The 19362-nt window shown below is 39.4% G+C and overlaps 2 protein-coding genes across 18 annotated transcripts in view; one reads left to right on the top strand and one right to left on the bottom strand.

Moving 5' to 3' along the window:
• Positions 1-19362, bottom strand: part of LOC126236536 (uncharacterized) — a 302827-nt gene that overhangs the window by 137224 nt on the left and 146241 nt on the right. The window lies entirely within an intron of this gene.
• Positions 1-19362, top strand: part of LOC126236547 (uncharacterized) — a 342194-nt gene that overhangs the window by 193567 nt on the left and 129265 nt on the right. The window contains exon 3 of one of the 14 annotated variants that reach the window (XR_007544941.1): positions 17419-17673. The exons of 12 other annotated variants lie outside the window; for them this stretch is intronic. Coding sequence is in view for 1 of the 2 variants with exons in the window: in XM_049945947.1 (XP_049801904.1) it covers positions 9037-9064 (28 nt within the window). In the remaining variant the exon portion in view is untranslated. Of the gene's footprint in view, positions 1-8924; positions 9065-17418; positions 17674-19362 lie in introns of those variants that run through there. One more of the 14 variants, XM_049945947.1, reaches the window with a different exon arrangement.

Here is a 19362-nt window from a genome sequence, read left to right as displayed (position 1 = left end):
AATACCGTATATCTGTTATAACTCCAGAGAAACGGCACTTAACGACTCTTAGGAAATACATCCTATATAAAGTACAGACGCTTTTGTGATACTGCGTTGGTCGTGCGCCATAGTAAGTAATAATTTAACACAAGACAATGTTGTGACTTGGAAAATGGGAAAAAGCTTCAATTCAGCAGAGTAAACTTTGTAATGCAGAAAAAGACAGGAGCACATAAAAAGTGGATAAGAAATAAGGAAATATTTTAAAGATCAAATACCCAGCTGGCTAGAAGCGAAAATTTGTACATTGTTTCGAATTTCAATCTTGTCCCCCACTCTTCTCTTAGACTGAAAGTCACACAGGGAACGACTTAAAGAGAAAGAGTCGATGCTTGACACATCACTAACAGCTCCACACACGGAACACATACGTACTTAACATGATAAGTGTTTAATTGTTTTAGGTTTTAGTGTAAATGGCATATCAGTTATGTATGTAGTACATTCTGCGACGTGGAATTTAATTATGTCACATTCTCCTTAGAAAAATGAAGTGAAATATTTTTCCTTTTCAATCCTTTAAACTCGCATTTTGCAAAAACAGACAAAATGTCTGGTGGGATACTGCAATCACTGGTTATACAATGTTACTTATAATCCGTCACGATTGCAAAAAATGTTTATTCACGTAGCTGGTTCCTGTCCGTCTAGAACCATCTTCAGATATGCAAATTTCAGTTACAGGAGTAACCCGTCCTCACACAGCAACATTCACATGCTGCGTCCGGCTGAAAATTCCGGTATGATCTCGAGGGCCCTGGACAGTCTGTCGCACCACACTGGCTTTTCTCTTCTGGAACTGCCTCGTTCTCTGTGACAAATGAGCGGACAGATGAGTCAACAAAGATGAATTCTCTGAAAACTTCTGTAGAGGTCTTATTATTTACTGTTGGTACTGAAAATGACAGCCACTCCCTTTCCTACAGAGCACACGTACTTCTATTCCTGCAGCCCCTGCAGAACATGAACAGGAAGTCACGAATGTAGACTTCCTTTGATTACATCCCTATTAACAGTATAGTATCAGTTTTGTTGATGAGCTTTTAACTGCTTCATCTTCGCCTTCTTTAGAAACAAAGTGACGGGCTACTTTTGTACTTTTTACAAACGAGGGACAGCTTTGACAACGAACTTTCGGAACCGCACGAAACCATGTATAAAGTAACACCCGATCATAGAAAAACCAGTGGTCTGTATAATTTCCATGCAAAACATTGCATTCTACCACAAGCAGCATTTTAATAGAGAGAAATTAAGTAACAAGATGTAATTGAAAGGTAAATAGGGAACTTTAAGAATATTAACATGTAATTCAATGACGTCAGTGTAACATGCACTTTCAGTCAACAGTGCAAAAAAAACTCTGCCTAAAGTAATCATATAGCTCAAAACACACATATCCTACACACCTGATAGTGCTTATACGAATTCTTATTCTGCGGATGTGGAAGTGGTTAAAAGAATCCAGACGAGAACGTAGTCAACACCTCATTAGATCCACGTTTCTATATCCACAATCACTTCCATATTTTATCAGTCCAACAAGCAACGGGACATTAATTACATTTTTAAATAATATTGTGAGTATGTCAGTGTTATTACAGGCCTTCCACCAAGTATAGTGCAAAATATGCATGTACTCAGTTGCCAAAACTTGATTGTATTTGTGGAAATAGTGTCTTTTGGCCCTTGAAAACAGATGTACTACTTCTTTGCTAATCAATCTGTCATTCATGAAGCGACATGATTTGTGTAGCTGTGGATAGAGGTATGTAGAGACTGCAACACATTAGCTGTAGTTTTCTCGCCTCTGTGGGACAGTGTTGATGATGAAGACATTTCGTACTGGAATAAGCTCTGGTCACTGTTCCAAACATTTTCACTCAACACACTCTGCTGTGTCATACACACGTTCACTTCTTCCACAAACTGTTGTGCCATCTTCCGTGTAATGTTATCGTCTTCTTTGTCTTTCTGTGTGACAAATGTAGTAAAACGCACGGATAAAATGCGATTCTCAACTTTAAGACTGTCGATAAACGAATTCGAAGCTTTGAAATTGTCCAAGTCAATCATTTTAAACGTTTCTAGTGCCCACATCTGCAGATTCCGACAGCGAACTGTAGAGCCACACGACCTCTCTCTATCAAATCGTGATACCACATGCTCATTTAGAGATTCTAATTGGGACCGTCTGTTTTCTTTCAAACGATCTCCTGCTGCCTTTCACTAGACGCACAATTTACAATTAATCGGCAATTTGATTTACTTTTAATATACTTATACTTCCCCACTAGTTTGCTACAGGAATTGAACCCACGACAGCCACAGCCATCATCAGTGTTTTCTAGTAGGCTGTCATCAATATCTTCTATTACACTGGATTTCGACGGTTTGCTTGTACATAGATCGTACTCACTTTGACTGGACTGTTGCTGTTGCTCTGGAGATGGACGTCGTGTACTGTTTGAGTAACCACCTTCACGTTCAGGTTCTTCCTGTACTTCAAAATCAGTATCCCTATCTTTATATTTTACTGTTTAACATTTTTAGCTCACATCCACTTGATTTATACAGGTGCGGAATCGTTAAATTACTTAGCTTTCCCAGCATGTTTTAAATTTAATGGTGATATTTAATGGTGTGTGGAATAAAATAACGGTCAAACTATGAAAATATATACTGTACTAATTCAAATGAAATTCATATCTCCACGACAGTAACAAGACGGAGTCGATATTAGTAAAACATAGAGTATCTGTACAAACGGCGTGGCTGCATTAGATTCAGTTACTAATGTATTATTCATTCTGGACACTGAAACAAGCTGTGTTTACTTGTTGTCCCATGTCACAATGAAGTGGTACTGTAATGTGGCATACCATAAATGAAACAATAAAATTTCCATATTGATTTCCGATTTGTCTTCTTTCAGCTGTGCCACAAATGGCTCTGAGCACTATGGGACTTAACACCTGTGGTCATCAGTCTGTAGAACTTGGAACAACTTAAACCTAACTAACCTAAGGACATCACACACATCCATGGCCGAGGCAGAATTCGAACCTACGACCGTAGCAGTCACGGGTTCCGGACTGTAGCGCCTCACCCGCCAGCAGGCACTTTACGCCGGACACGATGGAACCTGTCGACCGCGTGCCGGACAAAGGAAACGTTCCACCTCGATATCATTTTTTTTTTCTGTACAGGGTCCAGTCTGCAAATACCTACCTCACACAACCGCCCGAGATGTTTGGAAAGTTCTATCACATGACACACTAAAAGCTATATCGGTCCTAAATTTCACAAATTCCCAGCACCGACAGATAGGAACAGACACACTTGCTTTGTCCAAACCACCCTCACGCCACATGCCCGCGACTCCACGCCGCCACCAGCACATGGGATGATGGAGCACAAACTACGCTCTTGCCCCATAAACTCTGCAATTCTCTCACCGATAGACAGGAACCGACACGCTCGAATTGGAATGTTCTGGAGGTGCTGCAGGAGCCCCTCGACCCAAATATGTCGAACGACAGGAAAAGGCACGAATAGAAGAAGCGTAAACCAACACAAGCCATCCCACGAGCATGCAAAAGATTTAGGAATGCATTCCAATGGCCAGAAATTTATGCTGGGAGAAAAAAATGTACATCTGGATGTAGCATGCAAGGTTGCTCCAGACATAAGTTCGTAACATACCATATCTGTGATGCGTTCCTTTATTTCACTTGAAAAAGGTACTGCTTAAAACATTTCCACACAATATGAGACAGCTTAGAGGTGGAAGTAATCGTCACATATATTATTACACAAGAATATGCAATGAACACTATGTTGCAAAATTTAGTCTCTGAAATGACTCTTTTTCGACATTTTTACATAATGTGCAGGTCAGTTTCATTAAAATGCCTTGAAAGAACAAATAAGTGATGTATAGAAGCTCTGATTTCTGTAAACTGATTTTTCTAACGAAAAAGTGTTTAAATTTACAATAAACTTCAGTAAATAAAGAAGTTTTGTATTTGAGTATTGTAATATCATAGAGACCTGATTTCATACACGGACTACAGGTAGTTACTTTTACTTGATAGAGACCTGCTGTAAAACACACAATACATGACGTGTAGGTCAGTAGGTCACGTATTTAATGAAACTTTTTTTCAAATTATTGACCATTAACGGTGCTAAAAAGTGAAATATTACGGATTTTTCAATTCTTTTATTTAAAAGTGTGGTTTCAGGTCTGATAAGGTTAACTGATTCTGGACAACAATGCAGGATATGTTTGGCAATCGTGTGACCAACGAGTTTCTTCCTGAGTGACCCAGAATTGGCCTACAAATGTCACATGAAATTTTGTTATGATTTGCATCAAATAGGAGGAGTGATATTCCCATAACGTGTGAAATAATTGTAGCAGTTTACGGTTTTCATTTTACTTGGAAACTGCGATTAATCTTGCGTTTTACGTTTCGAGACTGTCCTTCATAGTCAGGGGTGGAGGAGTAAGGCAGAACACAATGCTGTAAAATTTGGCTATCCAGGAGTAACTTGGGCCAGGGAAGGGTGCCTACTTTGCTTTCTGATTCCAGTCTCGGTGGGGGATACGCTTTTATACGTTTTGTGGCACAGCTGAGGCCGGCCGTTGTGGCCGAGAGGTTCTAGGCGCTTCAGGTTCGAATACTGCCTCGGCCATGGATGTGTGTGATTTCCTTAGGTTAGTTAGGTTTAAGTTGTTCCAAGTTCTACAGACTGATGACCTCAGGTGTTAAGTCCCATAGTGCTCAGAGCCATTTGTGGCACAGCTGAAAGAAGACAAATCGAAAATCAATATGTAAATTTTATTATTTCATTTATGGTATGCTACATTACAGTACCACTTCATTGTTGCATGGGACTGCAAGTAAACACAGCTTGTTTCTGTGACCAGAATGAATAATACATTAGTAACGCCGTTTGTACAGATACATTATGTTTCACTGAAATCGACTTTCTTCTTGTTACTGTCGTGGAGATATGAATTTCATTTGAATTAGTACAGTATATATTTTCATAGTTTGACCGTTATTTTATTCCACACACCATTAAATATCACCATTAAATTTATAACATTCTGGGAAAGCTAAGTAATTTAGCGATTCCGCACCTGTATAAATCAAGTGGATGTGAGCTAAAGATGTTAAACGGTAAAATATAAAGATAGGGATACTGATTTTGAAGGACAGGAAGAACCTGAACCTGAAGGTGGTTACTCAAACAGTACACGACGTCCATCTCCAGAGCAACAGCAACAGTCCAGTCAAAGTGAGTACGATCTATGTACAAGCAAACCGTCGAAATCCAGTGTAATAGAAGATATTGATGACAGCCTACTAGAAAACACTGATGATGGCTGTGGCTGTCGTGGGTTCAATTCCTGTAGCAAACTAGTGGGGCAGTAGAAGTATATTAAAAGTAAATCAAATTGCCGATTAATTGTAAATTGTGCGTCTAGTGAAAGGCAGCAGGAGATCGTTTGAAAGAAAACAGACGGTCCCAATTACAAGCTCTAAATGAGCATGTGGTATCACGATTTAATAGAGAGAGGTCGTGTGGCTCTACAGTTCGCTGTCGGCATCTGCAGATGTGGGCACTAGAAACGTCTAAAATGGTTGACTTGGACAATTTCAAAGCTTCGAATTCGTTTATCGACAGTCTTAAAGTTAAGAATCGCATTTTATCCGTGCGTTTTACTACATTTGTCACACAGAGAGACGATAACATTTCACGGAAGATGGCACAACAGTTTGTGGAAGAAGTGAACGTGTGTATGACACAGCAGAGTGTGTTGAGTGAAAATGTTTGGAACAGTGACCAGAGCTTATTCCAGTACGAATTGTCTTCATCATCAACACTGTCCCACAGAGGCGAGAAAACTACAGCTAATGTGTTGTAGTCTCTACATACCTCTACCCACAGCTACACAATTCATGTCGCTTTATCAATGACAGATTGACTAGCAAAGATGTAGTACATCTGTTTTCAAGGGCCAAAAGACACTATTGCCACAAATATTTCAAAGGAACTTGAAACAACTGCCACGAAACATTCATGCGGAGGCAAGCAAGAGTAGAACAATGACGAAAGATCAACATGAAACGATTTCATACTTTATTCCTTGGCGAACACGCAGCAAGTGAAATGAACGTGTTGCTGTGTAATAGATGGTGACGGTATACGCATCGTCTAAGTGCAAATTTTCCAAGCAAGGATATTAGCTGAAGATATTCCACTAAAACCCACAAAAAATTACCATCTCTTGGTGGTTACATCTTTCGCTCACATAAACTCTACATCACAAGGATTGCTGATTATGTAAGACTACAATGTTCCAAAACACATGAGAAGATTCACGTAAGTTTGGCATAATACACTTCACTCTGTGATGTACAATCAAGTTTTGGCAACTGAGTATATGCATATTTTGCACTATACTTGGTGGAAGGCCTGTAATGACACTGACATACTCACAATATCATTTAAAAATGTATTTAATGTCCAGTTGTTTGTTGGACTGATAAAATATGGAAGTGATTGTGGATATAGAAACGTGCATCTAATGAGGTGTTGACTTTGTTCTCGTCTGGATTGTTTCAACCACTACCGCATCTGCAGAATGAGAATTCGTATGAGCACTATCAGGTGTGTAGGATATGTGTTTTTTGAGCTATTTGATTACTTTAGGCAGAGTTTTTTTTGCACTGTTAACTGAAAGTGCATGTTACACTGACGTCATTGAATTACATGTTAATATTCTTAAAGTTCTCTATTTACGTTTCAGTTACATCTTGTTACTTTATTTCTCTCTATTAAAATGCTGCTTGTGATAGAATGCAACGTTTTGCATGAAAATTATACAGACCACTGCTTTTTCTATGATCGGGTGTTACTTTATACATGGTTTCGTGCGGTTCCGAAAGTTCGTTGTCAAAGCTGTTCCTCGTTTGTAAAAAGTACAAAAGTAGCCCGTCACTTTGTTTGCAAACAAGGCGAAGATGACGTAGTTAAAAGATCATCAACAAAACTGATACTATACTGTTAATAGGGATGTAATCAAAGGAAGTCTACATTCGTGACTTCCTGTTCATGTTCTGCAGGGGCTGCAGGAATAGAAGTACGTATGCTCTGTAGGAAAGGGAGTGTCTTTCATTTTCAGTACCAACAGTAAATAATAAGACTTCTACAGAAGTTTTCAGAGAATTCATCTTTGTTGACACATCTGTCCGCTCATTTGTCACAGAGTACGCGGCAGTTCCTTGAAGAGAAGAGCCAGTGTGGTGCGACAGACTGTCCAGGGCCCTCGAGATCATACCGGAATTTTCAGCCGGACGCAGCATGTGAATGTTGCTGTGTGAGGACGGGTTACTCCTGTAACTGAAATTTGCATATCTGAAGATGGTTCTAGACGGACAGGAACCAGCTACGTGAATAAACATTTTTGCAATCGTGACGGATTATAAGTAACATTGTATAACCAGTGATTGCAGTATCCCACCAGACATTTTGTCTGTTTTTGCAAAATGCGAGTTTAAAGGATTGAAAAGGAAAAATATTTCACTTCATTTTTCTAAGGAGAATGTGACATAATTAACTTCCACGTGGCAGAATGTACTACATACATAACTGATATGCCATTTACACTAAAACCTAAAACAATTAAACACTTATCATGTTATGTACGTATGTGTTCCGTGTGTGGAGCTGTTAGTGATGTGTCAAGCATCGACTCTTTGTCCCTAAGTCGTTCCTTGCGTGACTTTCCCTCTAACAGAAGGGTAGGGGACAAGGTTGTAATTCGAAACAATTTACACATTTTCGCTTTTTAGGCAAATGGGTATTTGATCTTTAAAATATTTCCTTATTTCATATCCACTTTTTATGTGCTCCAGTCTTTTTCTGCATTACAAAGTTTACTCTGCTGAATTGAAGCTTTTTCCCATTTTCCAAGTCACAACATTGTCTTGTGTTAAATTATTACTTACTATGGCGCACGACCAACGCAGTATCACAAAAGCGTCAGTACTTTATATAGGATGTATTTCCTAAGAGTCGTTAAGTGCCGTTTCTCTGGAGTTATAACAGATATACGGTATTTCCGTTTTGAATTGTGTTGCTAGACTCAATCCTAACAAACAATGCTCGTCTAGCCTTTCATTTGACTGCTAGTGTCTACAGAAGGCGTCGGTTTGTTGCTCTTTACACGCCAAAAGATTTTTTAAGGAGGGGAATTTTACATGCCCATACGATATGGCGCTCCCAGATTTAATCCACGGGAAGTTAGATGTATAGATTTGCATAACAGTCTGTAGCTAAAGAATTAACCACATATTTCAAATAGATTTAATGTATTATACAGGACGTAGAGGTGTAGAGCTAGAAAAAATTACAAATGCTGCAAAAAACACAACATTACGTCTAAGAATAATAAAAAAAATTAGATGGTGGAAACTGCTTAAGTTATCTCTAGAGAACACTCCCTCGTATGATTCTAAGATTGGTAACTAGACTGTAGTATCTAGGTACTAAAGTTCCTCTATGCACAAGAGTTTCCTCTTCAAAATGGAAAGCTCTTTATACCGGACGGTGAATGATATAAACGTCACTGACATCTGTTCACCTCCTTTCATCAGCATTCGAGCCGTACGACATTAAAAGATGGGCTTCATTGAGAGACAAAAAATTTTCCTTTCCAGCCTGTGCCTAAAGTATGGTAACCAGTTTCATTGAATGCTGTATTTGTAATGCTGATAATACGTTTGACATAGCGAACGACAACATATCTTTTCAAGCACAAGGAAAGTCAATCTGCTGCTAGTTGCTGCAACCAGAGTTCCCGGAACGGAAAATCAGGCGGGAACTTTACGATAACATTCGATGATGCCATCGGGTATTAAACGTATATAAATGAAAATATAACGCAGAGAGCAGTAGTAGTTTTTGTCGAGTACAATGAAGGCTGCTTTGTTGCTTGTTGCTGGTAAGTATTGGCAGAATTTATTATCTGTCATTGACGATAAACATTTTTTTCTTACCCCTATTTTACATAATTTCTCATGTATTAATCCATGCGAAAAGCTATTTCCATGTATAGAAAGTTAGTCGATTGGCCGAAAAAAAATTAAATACAATCCAGAAGACTTTAAAATGCATATCTTATTTCGATTGAGCACTTGTTAATCTTCGCTATTGTGAAGCTTATCTCGTCCACTGTAAACTATTTGTTATATTGAATCATCAGCAGAGTGCAGTAAGCAACCGTTAAAACACTTGGACCACATTATATTCTTGTTGTATCGTAACATGATACTCACATATACTCTCCTGTGCATAAAACTGTTGCACAATAAATATAAACAAAGCATCTAATATGGAGATCGATTCTTACCGATACTATTTAGACAGTTCCAACACATTCGTTATTGCACGAGCATTTGCTGTGTACAAAACTTTATAAATGTAAAAAAAAAAAGAAGGCTACGAGTGGCAGTCTTACTGTAGGAAACCGTGATTAGGTATCACAAAGTTGTTGTATGAATGAACTTAGAAAGCAGAATAAAATGTTTTCCATCTCCAAAACGATTGAAAGCTGCCTTTGGTAAATAGCTAATTACACTGAATTCACGCAAATACTTTAACAAAGGTAATGGGGTAAATAAACAAAATGCGCTTGTGCGAGCTTCGATGTGAAAAACACGCGTAAAATGAACACTAAAGACGTTAATCTGTGATGAAATAATTCTAATAAAAATTTTAATTGCGACTAGCAACACTTCGTAGATACTATATTGCGTCACGCAAATAACGATAAGGCTGTGTCTTTGAAAATATCTTTAGTCGTGACCGGAAGTAATTAATTCCTTATCCTTATCAGATACTATTCGAATAGTGCCGTAGAAACCTTCCTTCAAGGCAACAACCTACTGCCAGTACTAATGTTATGTAGAGATATGTTATTTACAGAACAAAACATAAAATCATAATATTACCTTGGCTTCAAGATAGCCGGTATAGTTTTGTCACTCAAACATGTATTGCACTTATATCACTTTTCGTTTTATCTGATTGTCTGTGTTAGCATAGCAGTGCTGCATCATATGAAGAACCATAGTTACTACAGCTTTCTATTACAATGACTACTTGATTGAAAATTACTTCTCAATTTAACGGAAGTTATGATGAGAGGACAGGACTACGTTGGTAGTTTGACTAGACCAATCTAATGTCCCAAGAAAGCTGCCGGACGGGCTGGTAGAACGGTTCTAGGCACTTCAGTCTTGAACCGCGCGACCGCTACGGTCGCAGGTTCGAATTCTGCCTCGGGCATGAATGTGTGTGATGTCCTTAGGTTACTTAGGATTAAGTAGTTCTAAGTTCTAGGGGACTGATGACCTCAGATGTTGAGTCCCATACTGCTCAGAGCTATTTTTTGAACCAAGAAAGCTACTATTATACTGGCATGCGTATAACGCAACTATAAAACTACTGGATTTATCTTATTTTGCGATGAGTTGCTTGCAGTACGATGTAATGTTATTTATGAAATTCAGTATAGACAGTAGGCTCGTTTGATTAGCGATGAACTTAAATAAACTTGGGCCACACTGCTTTTTTCATTAACTCTAAAAACCTTCTTGCGGTTATGTACTACGCACATACACGTGCTCCCTCACTTATATCTTAGCTTCCCCCTTATTATAACAACAATTCCAGCACAATTTGTCATTTCTGCCCCAAGAAACATGTCTGTACCAAAACGCAGATTGGTCGCAACTCATCCCTCCGTCCGTTCTTACGCCAACGATATTATTGTTACATGAAATGTATGACCCGTGTCATACAAATATAACATCCCTGTCATTTCCAGACTATTTACTATAACTACTTGACATAATTATTTGTTATTTATTCGTTCATCATATATTACAGTCTCATAAAATATCATTGATGATTATTTTCATAAGTACATATAGTTGTAAAAATGGTTTTAAATCTATGAAACCAATCAGCTGGAAAATACGTGCTGCACGGTGTCGTAGTTTTACAAGCTATTACGTAAGACCTGCATTTGTGAGCCATCTGTAAACGAGGTGATCAAAATGGAGTTTGGTATTTTCTTTGTGAAACAGCAGGCATCAGTGTTCTGGCAATTTCAGAGAAAAAACGACTACGTAAATGTTTTTCATAAGCTGTTCAAAATACACACCTGTTTTGTTAGACTTAACGTATATGATGCACTTGAAATGAACTGTGAAGACGGTTTACGGTATCACCAACTACACGTAGCTCTAAAAGGATGTATCTTAGACCTCATGTCTTCGGGACATGCCAGAGGTACTTGTCAGATATGAAATGAAATGAGCGTATGGCATTTGTCAGAGAAATTGCCCAGAACAGTCTCACACAAATCCTTCCTGTGGCACCAGGTTTAATCAAATGGCTCTACTATTTAATAGCTATATGTATTTTGAGAGTTAGTGACTGATGTTGCAATCCTTTTACACTTGAGAAGCAAAGAACCATGAAGCTAAGCTGTGATACATACTGGAATGCACACGCAACACCTCTTGTAGGAATGATGAAAAGAGGACGACAGCTTTAGTTATGCAACAAAAAAAGTTACTGCACCAGTTACGTTTTGCTGACAATAGTTTTCGCATTTTTATTTCACCTTAGTGTTGTTGGAAGCAACATAAGTTTTCGATCAATTGTCTGCGTGTGTGTAATTCAACGATTTTTCCCATGCGGTCGTCTGTTTTGTCCTCACTGCAATTAAAAAACCAGAAAATGTAAATCATAGAATATAATTTCAGCTATTCAAGGATAATATTTTTGGAGTATCTTCTTACGCATTTCATACCGCCTTCAAAATACGGAGAATGAGTCAATTCACAACGTTTGCTTGTGCACATTGAACTGTAACGTAAGATGTCACGTGCCTCTATGACATGTTTCGGTGTGCTGGCTGGAAAATTTTCTCATGCGTTACATTTCAAAAGTAATAACTATAAGAGGTACTTACAAACGTAAGATGTACTGCAATAATGAACAGCAACGAAAATTGCGCTACAAGTCACTAACTAAACAAACTACTAACAAAGGGATTAAAGAAAGGTAAAGATAAGAACGAACAGGCACATAAAAAACAATATTAAACACTAAGTAGCATAAACAAAAAAAAAACTGGGGGAGAATCAAGTAAGAATTAGAAGGCCAAATACAGGGCACATAATAGACGCTACTGAAGAAAGCGAGTGCAGTGAAAAAACTCTTATATTCTTTACAGAAAACTACGTAGTGAAACTGACAACAAGTATCCAACAAAACAGTTGCATAATAAAATAAAACTGCAATTACTGGAAACACATTTCTCGATCACAGAGTATAAAGAGAAGTACAAGAGCCCTAAAGTTACCATATTGAGATCTCATTCCAAAGAACAGAAGGAAACATGTCCAGTCATATTAAGAGCAAACTACAGATCCAACAGTGAGAGGATGCATTGTGTTCTTGGCAGATGCCATCGTACCGAAGAACATTTAACTGCATGGAGGGGTGGACACGGTCCTCAAGCACAAACGCATAGTAGTTTAGATCGATTATGGCTTCCTTTATGAAGAATCACCGACACGAATACATTCCTCAGACCATAACGCTCCCTCACTCATTGCAGGTTGTTTGCCTTGAGACGTTTCACGCCCTAACGCCACCCGCCTTATACCCGATCGAGCATAAAACGCCTTTCGCCTCAAACGGCCGCTCACAGCAGGTCCGGTTCAGGTATTGGAGTGAAAATTGAAGCCTTCGTCGCTGGTGAACAGCAGTCGACGTGAGCGTACGAATCGGGAACCTACTGTGTACAGCGGAAAACTACGACTTTCGCGCGATAATCGTTGAGCAGACACTGCTGGTAGCCCCGTGGTTCATGTGCGGCGTCTTTCCCTCAACTGTAACATGCTTGTTCATCCGTACACATCTCCGCAGCTGTCTCTCACTTCTGTCATCTATGGTCAATGTTGCCCCACTGGTCATGCTGTCAGTTTTAGATAGTGCAGTTTTACCATGCACACTTCACTTTAAGCAGGGTGACACTTGAAAAGTTTTCAAACTGAGGCGTGCATCCACTCATTGCCTGAAAGGCAATAATCATACCCCTTTGGACGTCAGATAAATAGTTTCATTTCCGCATTATGACAACTATTGCACTGTCCCCCGCGGCTCCCTGATGATCTTTACATAGCCTCCAGCGTTAATACTGAGCCCTACCGTCATTGAGTGGTTATCTCGCGTTGATGTCGAACAAAGGCGGTGTTCACATTCCTGTGACGGAACCGTGTGTGTACTAGTGTCTTGGACATAACGTAGATAGTGAAATGACTCTGATGTCTCCCATCGTACAATATACGGAACATCACAAGACGTTATGTGAGACGCTCCATGCAAGGAGTGTCACTTCTTTGCCTCTCACTTTAGTTTGAATGTAACAGAAAAACAAACAAATACTAATGGCACTTATTAATCTTCTCTATCACGTGATTTTCAGTGGACGGAACAGGGACAATATTTTAATAGGTTACGTTCATTATCTTGATGAGGAGCAAAAGACTTTACAGAGCCGTCCACTTGGAGATATGTGTGCTTTTCAGTGAAACCCCAGCTACATGATCGTAACGAGGAAGGCTTCCAGCTTCTGCAATACCTTTTCATTCTTTACTACTAAGTGTAGAGCGGGCTGTCTGATGTCAAAACCAATGAAGAACCTAACTTTATCAGCCAAATATCTGGCTAGCCTTCAGTGTGGCAGAGCCTTACTAAAAAGGCAAACCTTCCCAAATATAAGTGAGGAAAGAACTAATATTGTCAATTTGATTATGAGATAATAACAATCCAACAAGGACTTGAAAGACCACTGTAATTGTATATTGGAACACGAAATTAATTACGAGAACTTGTCCGACATGAGCATAGCGTGCATGTCGCTGTTGATTCGTTCTTTTTTATTTTCAGGGACGAGTGGACTGTTCAAGTAACACATATGTAACATACAGTAGTGTTGCAGTGCTAAGTGGGAGAGTTTCATTAAAATCCATTAGACGAAATAGCCATCTGTAATTACGTTCACTGACTTTTACAGCACTGGTAGCAGTGGCGGAGGTCCACGGACAACCAGAAGAGTCGACCACCGCCAACATCGGGAATGAGACTCTAAGCACCGGCAATATCACAGCTGAGAGTAGATTTCTGGGGAGGTCGTCCTACACGGAAGATGACGATGATACCATTTGTGTCGCAGCAGACAACAAGTTCTACTTGTATGCTAATTCGTTGAAGCTGTATTCTTGCTACAACCAACTACCGAAAGGCAAGTTACTTTAAACAGAACTGTTTTCTGTTCAAAATTGACAAGATGAAACCAGTTTGTTCAGCATAAAAATTCGCGAATGGTCCCACAGCGAAAGTGAAAATATGAGTGAAATCAAATCATCAAGGAACAGTGCCTACCCTTGCCTCACCGAAATTACGAAATTGCAAGTCTTCATGATTCTCCACCAAAACCATTCAGAGCAATTTGCTGCGCATATTTAGTCCACCTTTTATAGTAATTTTCTTGCCCCTTAAAACTGCTGCATGTTTTTCACTACACACCCTTGAATTCTTTTAGGAGGATTATGTCGTGTAACGCGACATGAAGTACGCAGTGGGCCATAGTTTCAACATTTTACGAAAAGATATTTTTACCGGAGACGTAAGTTGCCACAAGTGCCGCGGTCCGTAGCGTGTGGTTAATTTTCACAGTGAATGTGTTGGCAGTGAAGTACACACACCTATACTAAGCTTAACACTATAAACCGATAGGCAACGTACACTTTTCTTCATACCCTGTAGAATGCCGACAACTGGATTAGTGTGTGTAAACAATACCCGTCATACGCTTAGGAACAAGTAGAAATAATCTTGCAAGTTTAAAGAAGTTAAAGACTTAACGACGCGTTGACATAGAGACGAAGAATTAGGTGAACTGGGCAATGATAAGTGAACGTACTGGACTACATCTTATCGGAAACATCATGTTGGCATTAAATTAGGGCACAGACTCATTCATTGTCTTAGTGAGACATCTACAATGTAATATCGGACCGAAATATATGCTACTTATAGGCGATGACACACTGTACTAGCAATCAACCGTATAACCATTGCAATAAATTTCCCAAATATCGGGCATTTATATGGTAAATAGCAGCATGCCACACATTTTAATTAGTAGTCAGTGAAGGTTGAGAAAAAACCTTATAAAAGCACGTTACTTAGGCCAGACCAAAATATCGCGAAAGAAGAAGATGTGGGGTTGTCGTATTACTGGTTAAGATTTCCACTGCGTTAGAAGTTGTGCCTGCACGCGTGTTGGTTAGTACAAGAGTACATGAAAGATAAATAATGAATATTTAGCTGAAAATGTCTGGAAAGCAAGCGGCAAATTCTACATGTATAGTAAGTTTGTTACTATACAACCACGACATTATTTAGTTTGGCTTTTCGTGGCCACTGCTGTATGGAGGCTGATACATTGCAGTCATCAAGAACAGTGGTTAAGGAAAACGCACCATCTATCGAAGCTTTCAGAAGAGCTGTGCTTATACTGTGAAATTGCTCATCGTGTCCTAGCAAAATATCACGATTAAAACTCACGATGAGCCGACCGAAATGCCCCAGTCCCACGTGCAATAATATTGCGGACGATTAATAAACAGAAGGTGGCCTCGCATCTCACACAAAGCTGAAGCCCGTAACTTCACAGGGATCGTGCAGAGTAACATGGGCGCAATTCAAAGAGAATAATTCTTCAAACTCTAATAAAATGTGAATCTTCTAGAGTTGGGGAAAACTGAAGGTCTCACCACTAGAAACGTTTGGTGTCTCTCAAAACAAATAACATTTCGGTGATCTTGCGCTCTCCAAACTTGGCATTCTGAGTGATGGAGAAAGGTACCTAATTCATTCAGTGTTTCTACAGGGTGATTGCGTCGTTTAGCATCCGCAGTTCTGACTTTGACGATAGCTTCTGACAGTACGGCGAAATTGTAAATTCTTTGTGATTGCGTTTATCTGTTGTCTATTCAAGTCTAATAATTGGATTTATGTCAGCGATGAGTCTCTATCTGTGTCCTTTGATGCTGGTGACTATTAAGTATCACGAAGGCTAAGTCCCATCACAAATCAGCAATCAACTATTTCGTTGTCTGTCTAAACGGTAAAGATGATTTTACTTCAGTCCCACTTCTGACTAATAATTCCAACCGTAAAACTTTTAAACTTCAGATCGTCTTTAAAATAACGTAGCAGCGCTTAACATGCGTACTACTATTGCAAGAGTACAAGAGAGAAATGAAGTTAACATCTCCATTGCCGAGTTACATTGTAGTCACCGCAATCGTACAGCTCGATGGGGCTACAACCCTCTTCTAGGAAAAATGTTATCTTTGGTCAATTTATGGTCTGGGGTTTAACCTTCGTAAATAGTAATTTCTTGAATCCTTTCTGTTTCGTATCATATGGTATTCTTTCATTCAGTCCTTTCTTTATGATAAGCATTAGTATTTACATAACACTGTTGTTAATTAAACTGTCAAGAGTGTAAATTTTGTTGTCAGTAGCTGTCATCACTGTCAAGACGACTGATTTCTCTATTTCTTTTTGCAACAAAAGGGTGTTCGTTATGGGTTGGGCGAACGTTTGGACGGCGGAATACCGTTCCTGACCTGTACACGAAGGACAGAGTAAACGCATTTCATCCCGTCACGTTGGATCGTTCTACTATTAAGATGGTCTCACGTCCGACAAAGTTTTACGGTTACTGGGGACCGGCGGTGCTGACCATTCCCTAAACACAAACTCAGAGATCGCCAGATCAGTTCCCAGCAAACGAAACCAAGGTCCCTCAGGTTATCGTCATTTACCTCGTCACAGGAGACATGCGTTGCTCACTGAATGCTTCGCACGTCAGGAGCATTACCCTCCTAGAGGAACGTGGTTATAGTGACATCCTTAAACTTTCGAAATAAGCTATAAGTCAGGTTTATTCGCGTCGCCAATCTTCCAACGGTCTGCTATAGTACCAGTGAAGAATAGGAACCCTGTAACATAGCACACTGTGTGACCCCACATTATCTCTGATACACGACCGTGACATAATCTTGCCACAATGCTGACAGTGAAATTCGTGCTATGTAAAAAAGGTGAAGACTTACCGTTGTCTTATCACTAGTAAAATTAAACTGCTATGTTATTTTTGTACTTCCTATCTTTAATAAAGCATATTCCTCTTCATTGCAGTTTACGTGGTGAAACCAAAGAGTCAATGCAAACCATCCCTTTCAGATTGTCCCAGGAACTAAGAGTATTGCAAATCAGTTGGCTCAGATTGAATCGTCTGCGACGGAGTGGAGAATAAATAGCTGGACTGCTGACTGAAGACATCTGCTGTTTCCAGAGGAGCCAAGAAACTGGAAGAGTGTCAGAACTTGACTCTTATACTTAAAAGTAACCGGTCGAATCTACACATCCTATTGTGTGTCAGTTTCTGATTACGTCACGACATGCAGTAAATATCATTACTGTAAAGATTAGTACTAAAAACTTTGCATTTGTATTCTTTTTATGTTTCTGTTGTTTCTATAACAGTTGTATGCCGACGCAATAAAAGTGTAGTTTCATGACGTCAACTGTTATATTAAACGGTAGAAGATATTTCTCTACCTACAGGTTCACGTAAATACTGACAAACTACGGCTTGTTATTAATAACATCAAATGCATTTCATCCGTTATCCACGCTGACCTCCTATATTCCCAATGTCCACTTCCAACCCTAACACACTGCCTGCCACGAGGACACCGGCGGCCACAGCAAAGACTCACGACTGACGCCACGGCTGGGCCTTACCTGGCCTGGGAAATAAGTGAAAAATTTGTAATCCAGAAGAAATAGTGTCATATCTCACGGTTCTATATGAATTTATTGCAAGCTATTTGAAATATCGCGCCAAGATGCGTGTTCGCATTATCGAAGTAGTAAAAGTGACCGTGTACCGTCTCAATTACTAGATCTTGTCGATTGAAGCGTAAGTAAAGGTATGTGCCGAAAAGTAATGCCTCTGAATCTTTATATGTGAAAACTTATAAAGCTTTTTAAATAAAATAAACTTTATTAACACTCTACATTCTCATTCTTCCTGTCACTATGTTTATCCAAACGAGAGAACAGTTTCTTGATACCCTCACTGTAGAATGTTTGACTTTGTTGAAGGGGCCATAACATTACTTCTACTTGCTCCGCTTCATCACTATCAAAGTGAAACCCTCTAAAAAGTCTTCATCGAGTTTTGGAAAAAGATGACGGGCGGATGGGGCATAGTTGGGGTGTATGGAAGATGATCTCTTACCTCGTATACAAGGTGTCGGATTGCTACACATGTCGCATGTACATGCTGTGTCGTTGTCATGATCAAGGAAAGGTAGCTCCATCTGTGCAAGAACTCTTCGATTCGTCTTTTCAGTTTCTTGAAGAAATACAACAGGCAGTATCTCGAGCTCTGTTACAGTTACGTAACACACGGCCATGGCACACGCTACAGTACGTAGCCCTCGATCGGCAGAGGGTAGCAATTGCGTTATGGAATCGTGAAAGTCGACCGAGTAATATGCACGTCGCGTATTAGGGTAACCTGCATTGTAAACACAATGAAAAACTCGGAGGCATACATCCCGTCTTATCAATACTTTCTTTCATTTTTTCTTGGGTAACATCAGATATCCAAAAAAAAAGTATGATGCAAAACGAATGCTACTAAATAGTGTTATACCAATAAACAGAAAGATAAATCGAGACAGGTAAGAAAATCGTTATCAGTTAGATTAAGGAAACCATACATTAATCATAAATTTATTCTGCTCAGCACTAAAATTATATGTAAATTGCAAATGGCCACAAAACACATAATTTGCTTGATAGGAATAGACAACAGTGCACACGATTAAGAAATAATGCCGCAAGTCACGGTAGACATTTGATTTCTCATCCCAGTTCAAGACAAAAGTGAATCTACCTAACCTTAGTCCCACTCGCTGGTTAACAAAAATGCTTTTCAGAAAATGAGGCTCTGGTCATGCTGTTACTTCATGCAGCGGAGCTAAGAACAAGTAGCACTAATTCTGGGCTGAGGTGGAGCTCTCCCATTAGCTCGGTGAGACGAGAAAATGCCATGGGAATCGGAGACTC

Source organism: Schistocerca nitens, chromosome 2, assembly GCF_023898315.1.
Source record: "Schistocerca nitens isolate TAMUIC-IGC-003100 chromosome 2, iqSchNite1.1, whole genome shotgun sequence".
Taxonomy (NCBI): domain Eukaryota; kingdom Metazoa; phylum Arthropoda; class Insecta; order Orthoptera; family Acrididae; genus Schistocerca; species Schistocerca nitens.
This window is presented reverse-complemented; position numbering and strand designations above follow the sequence as displayed.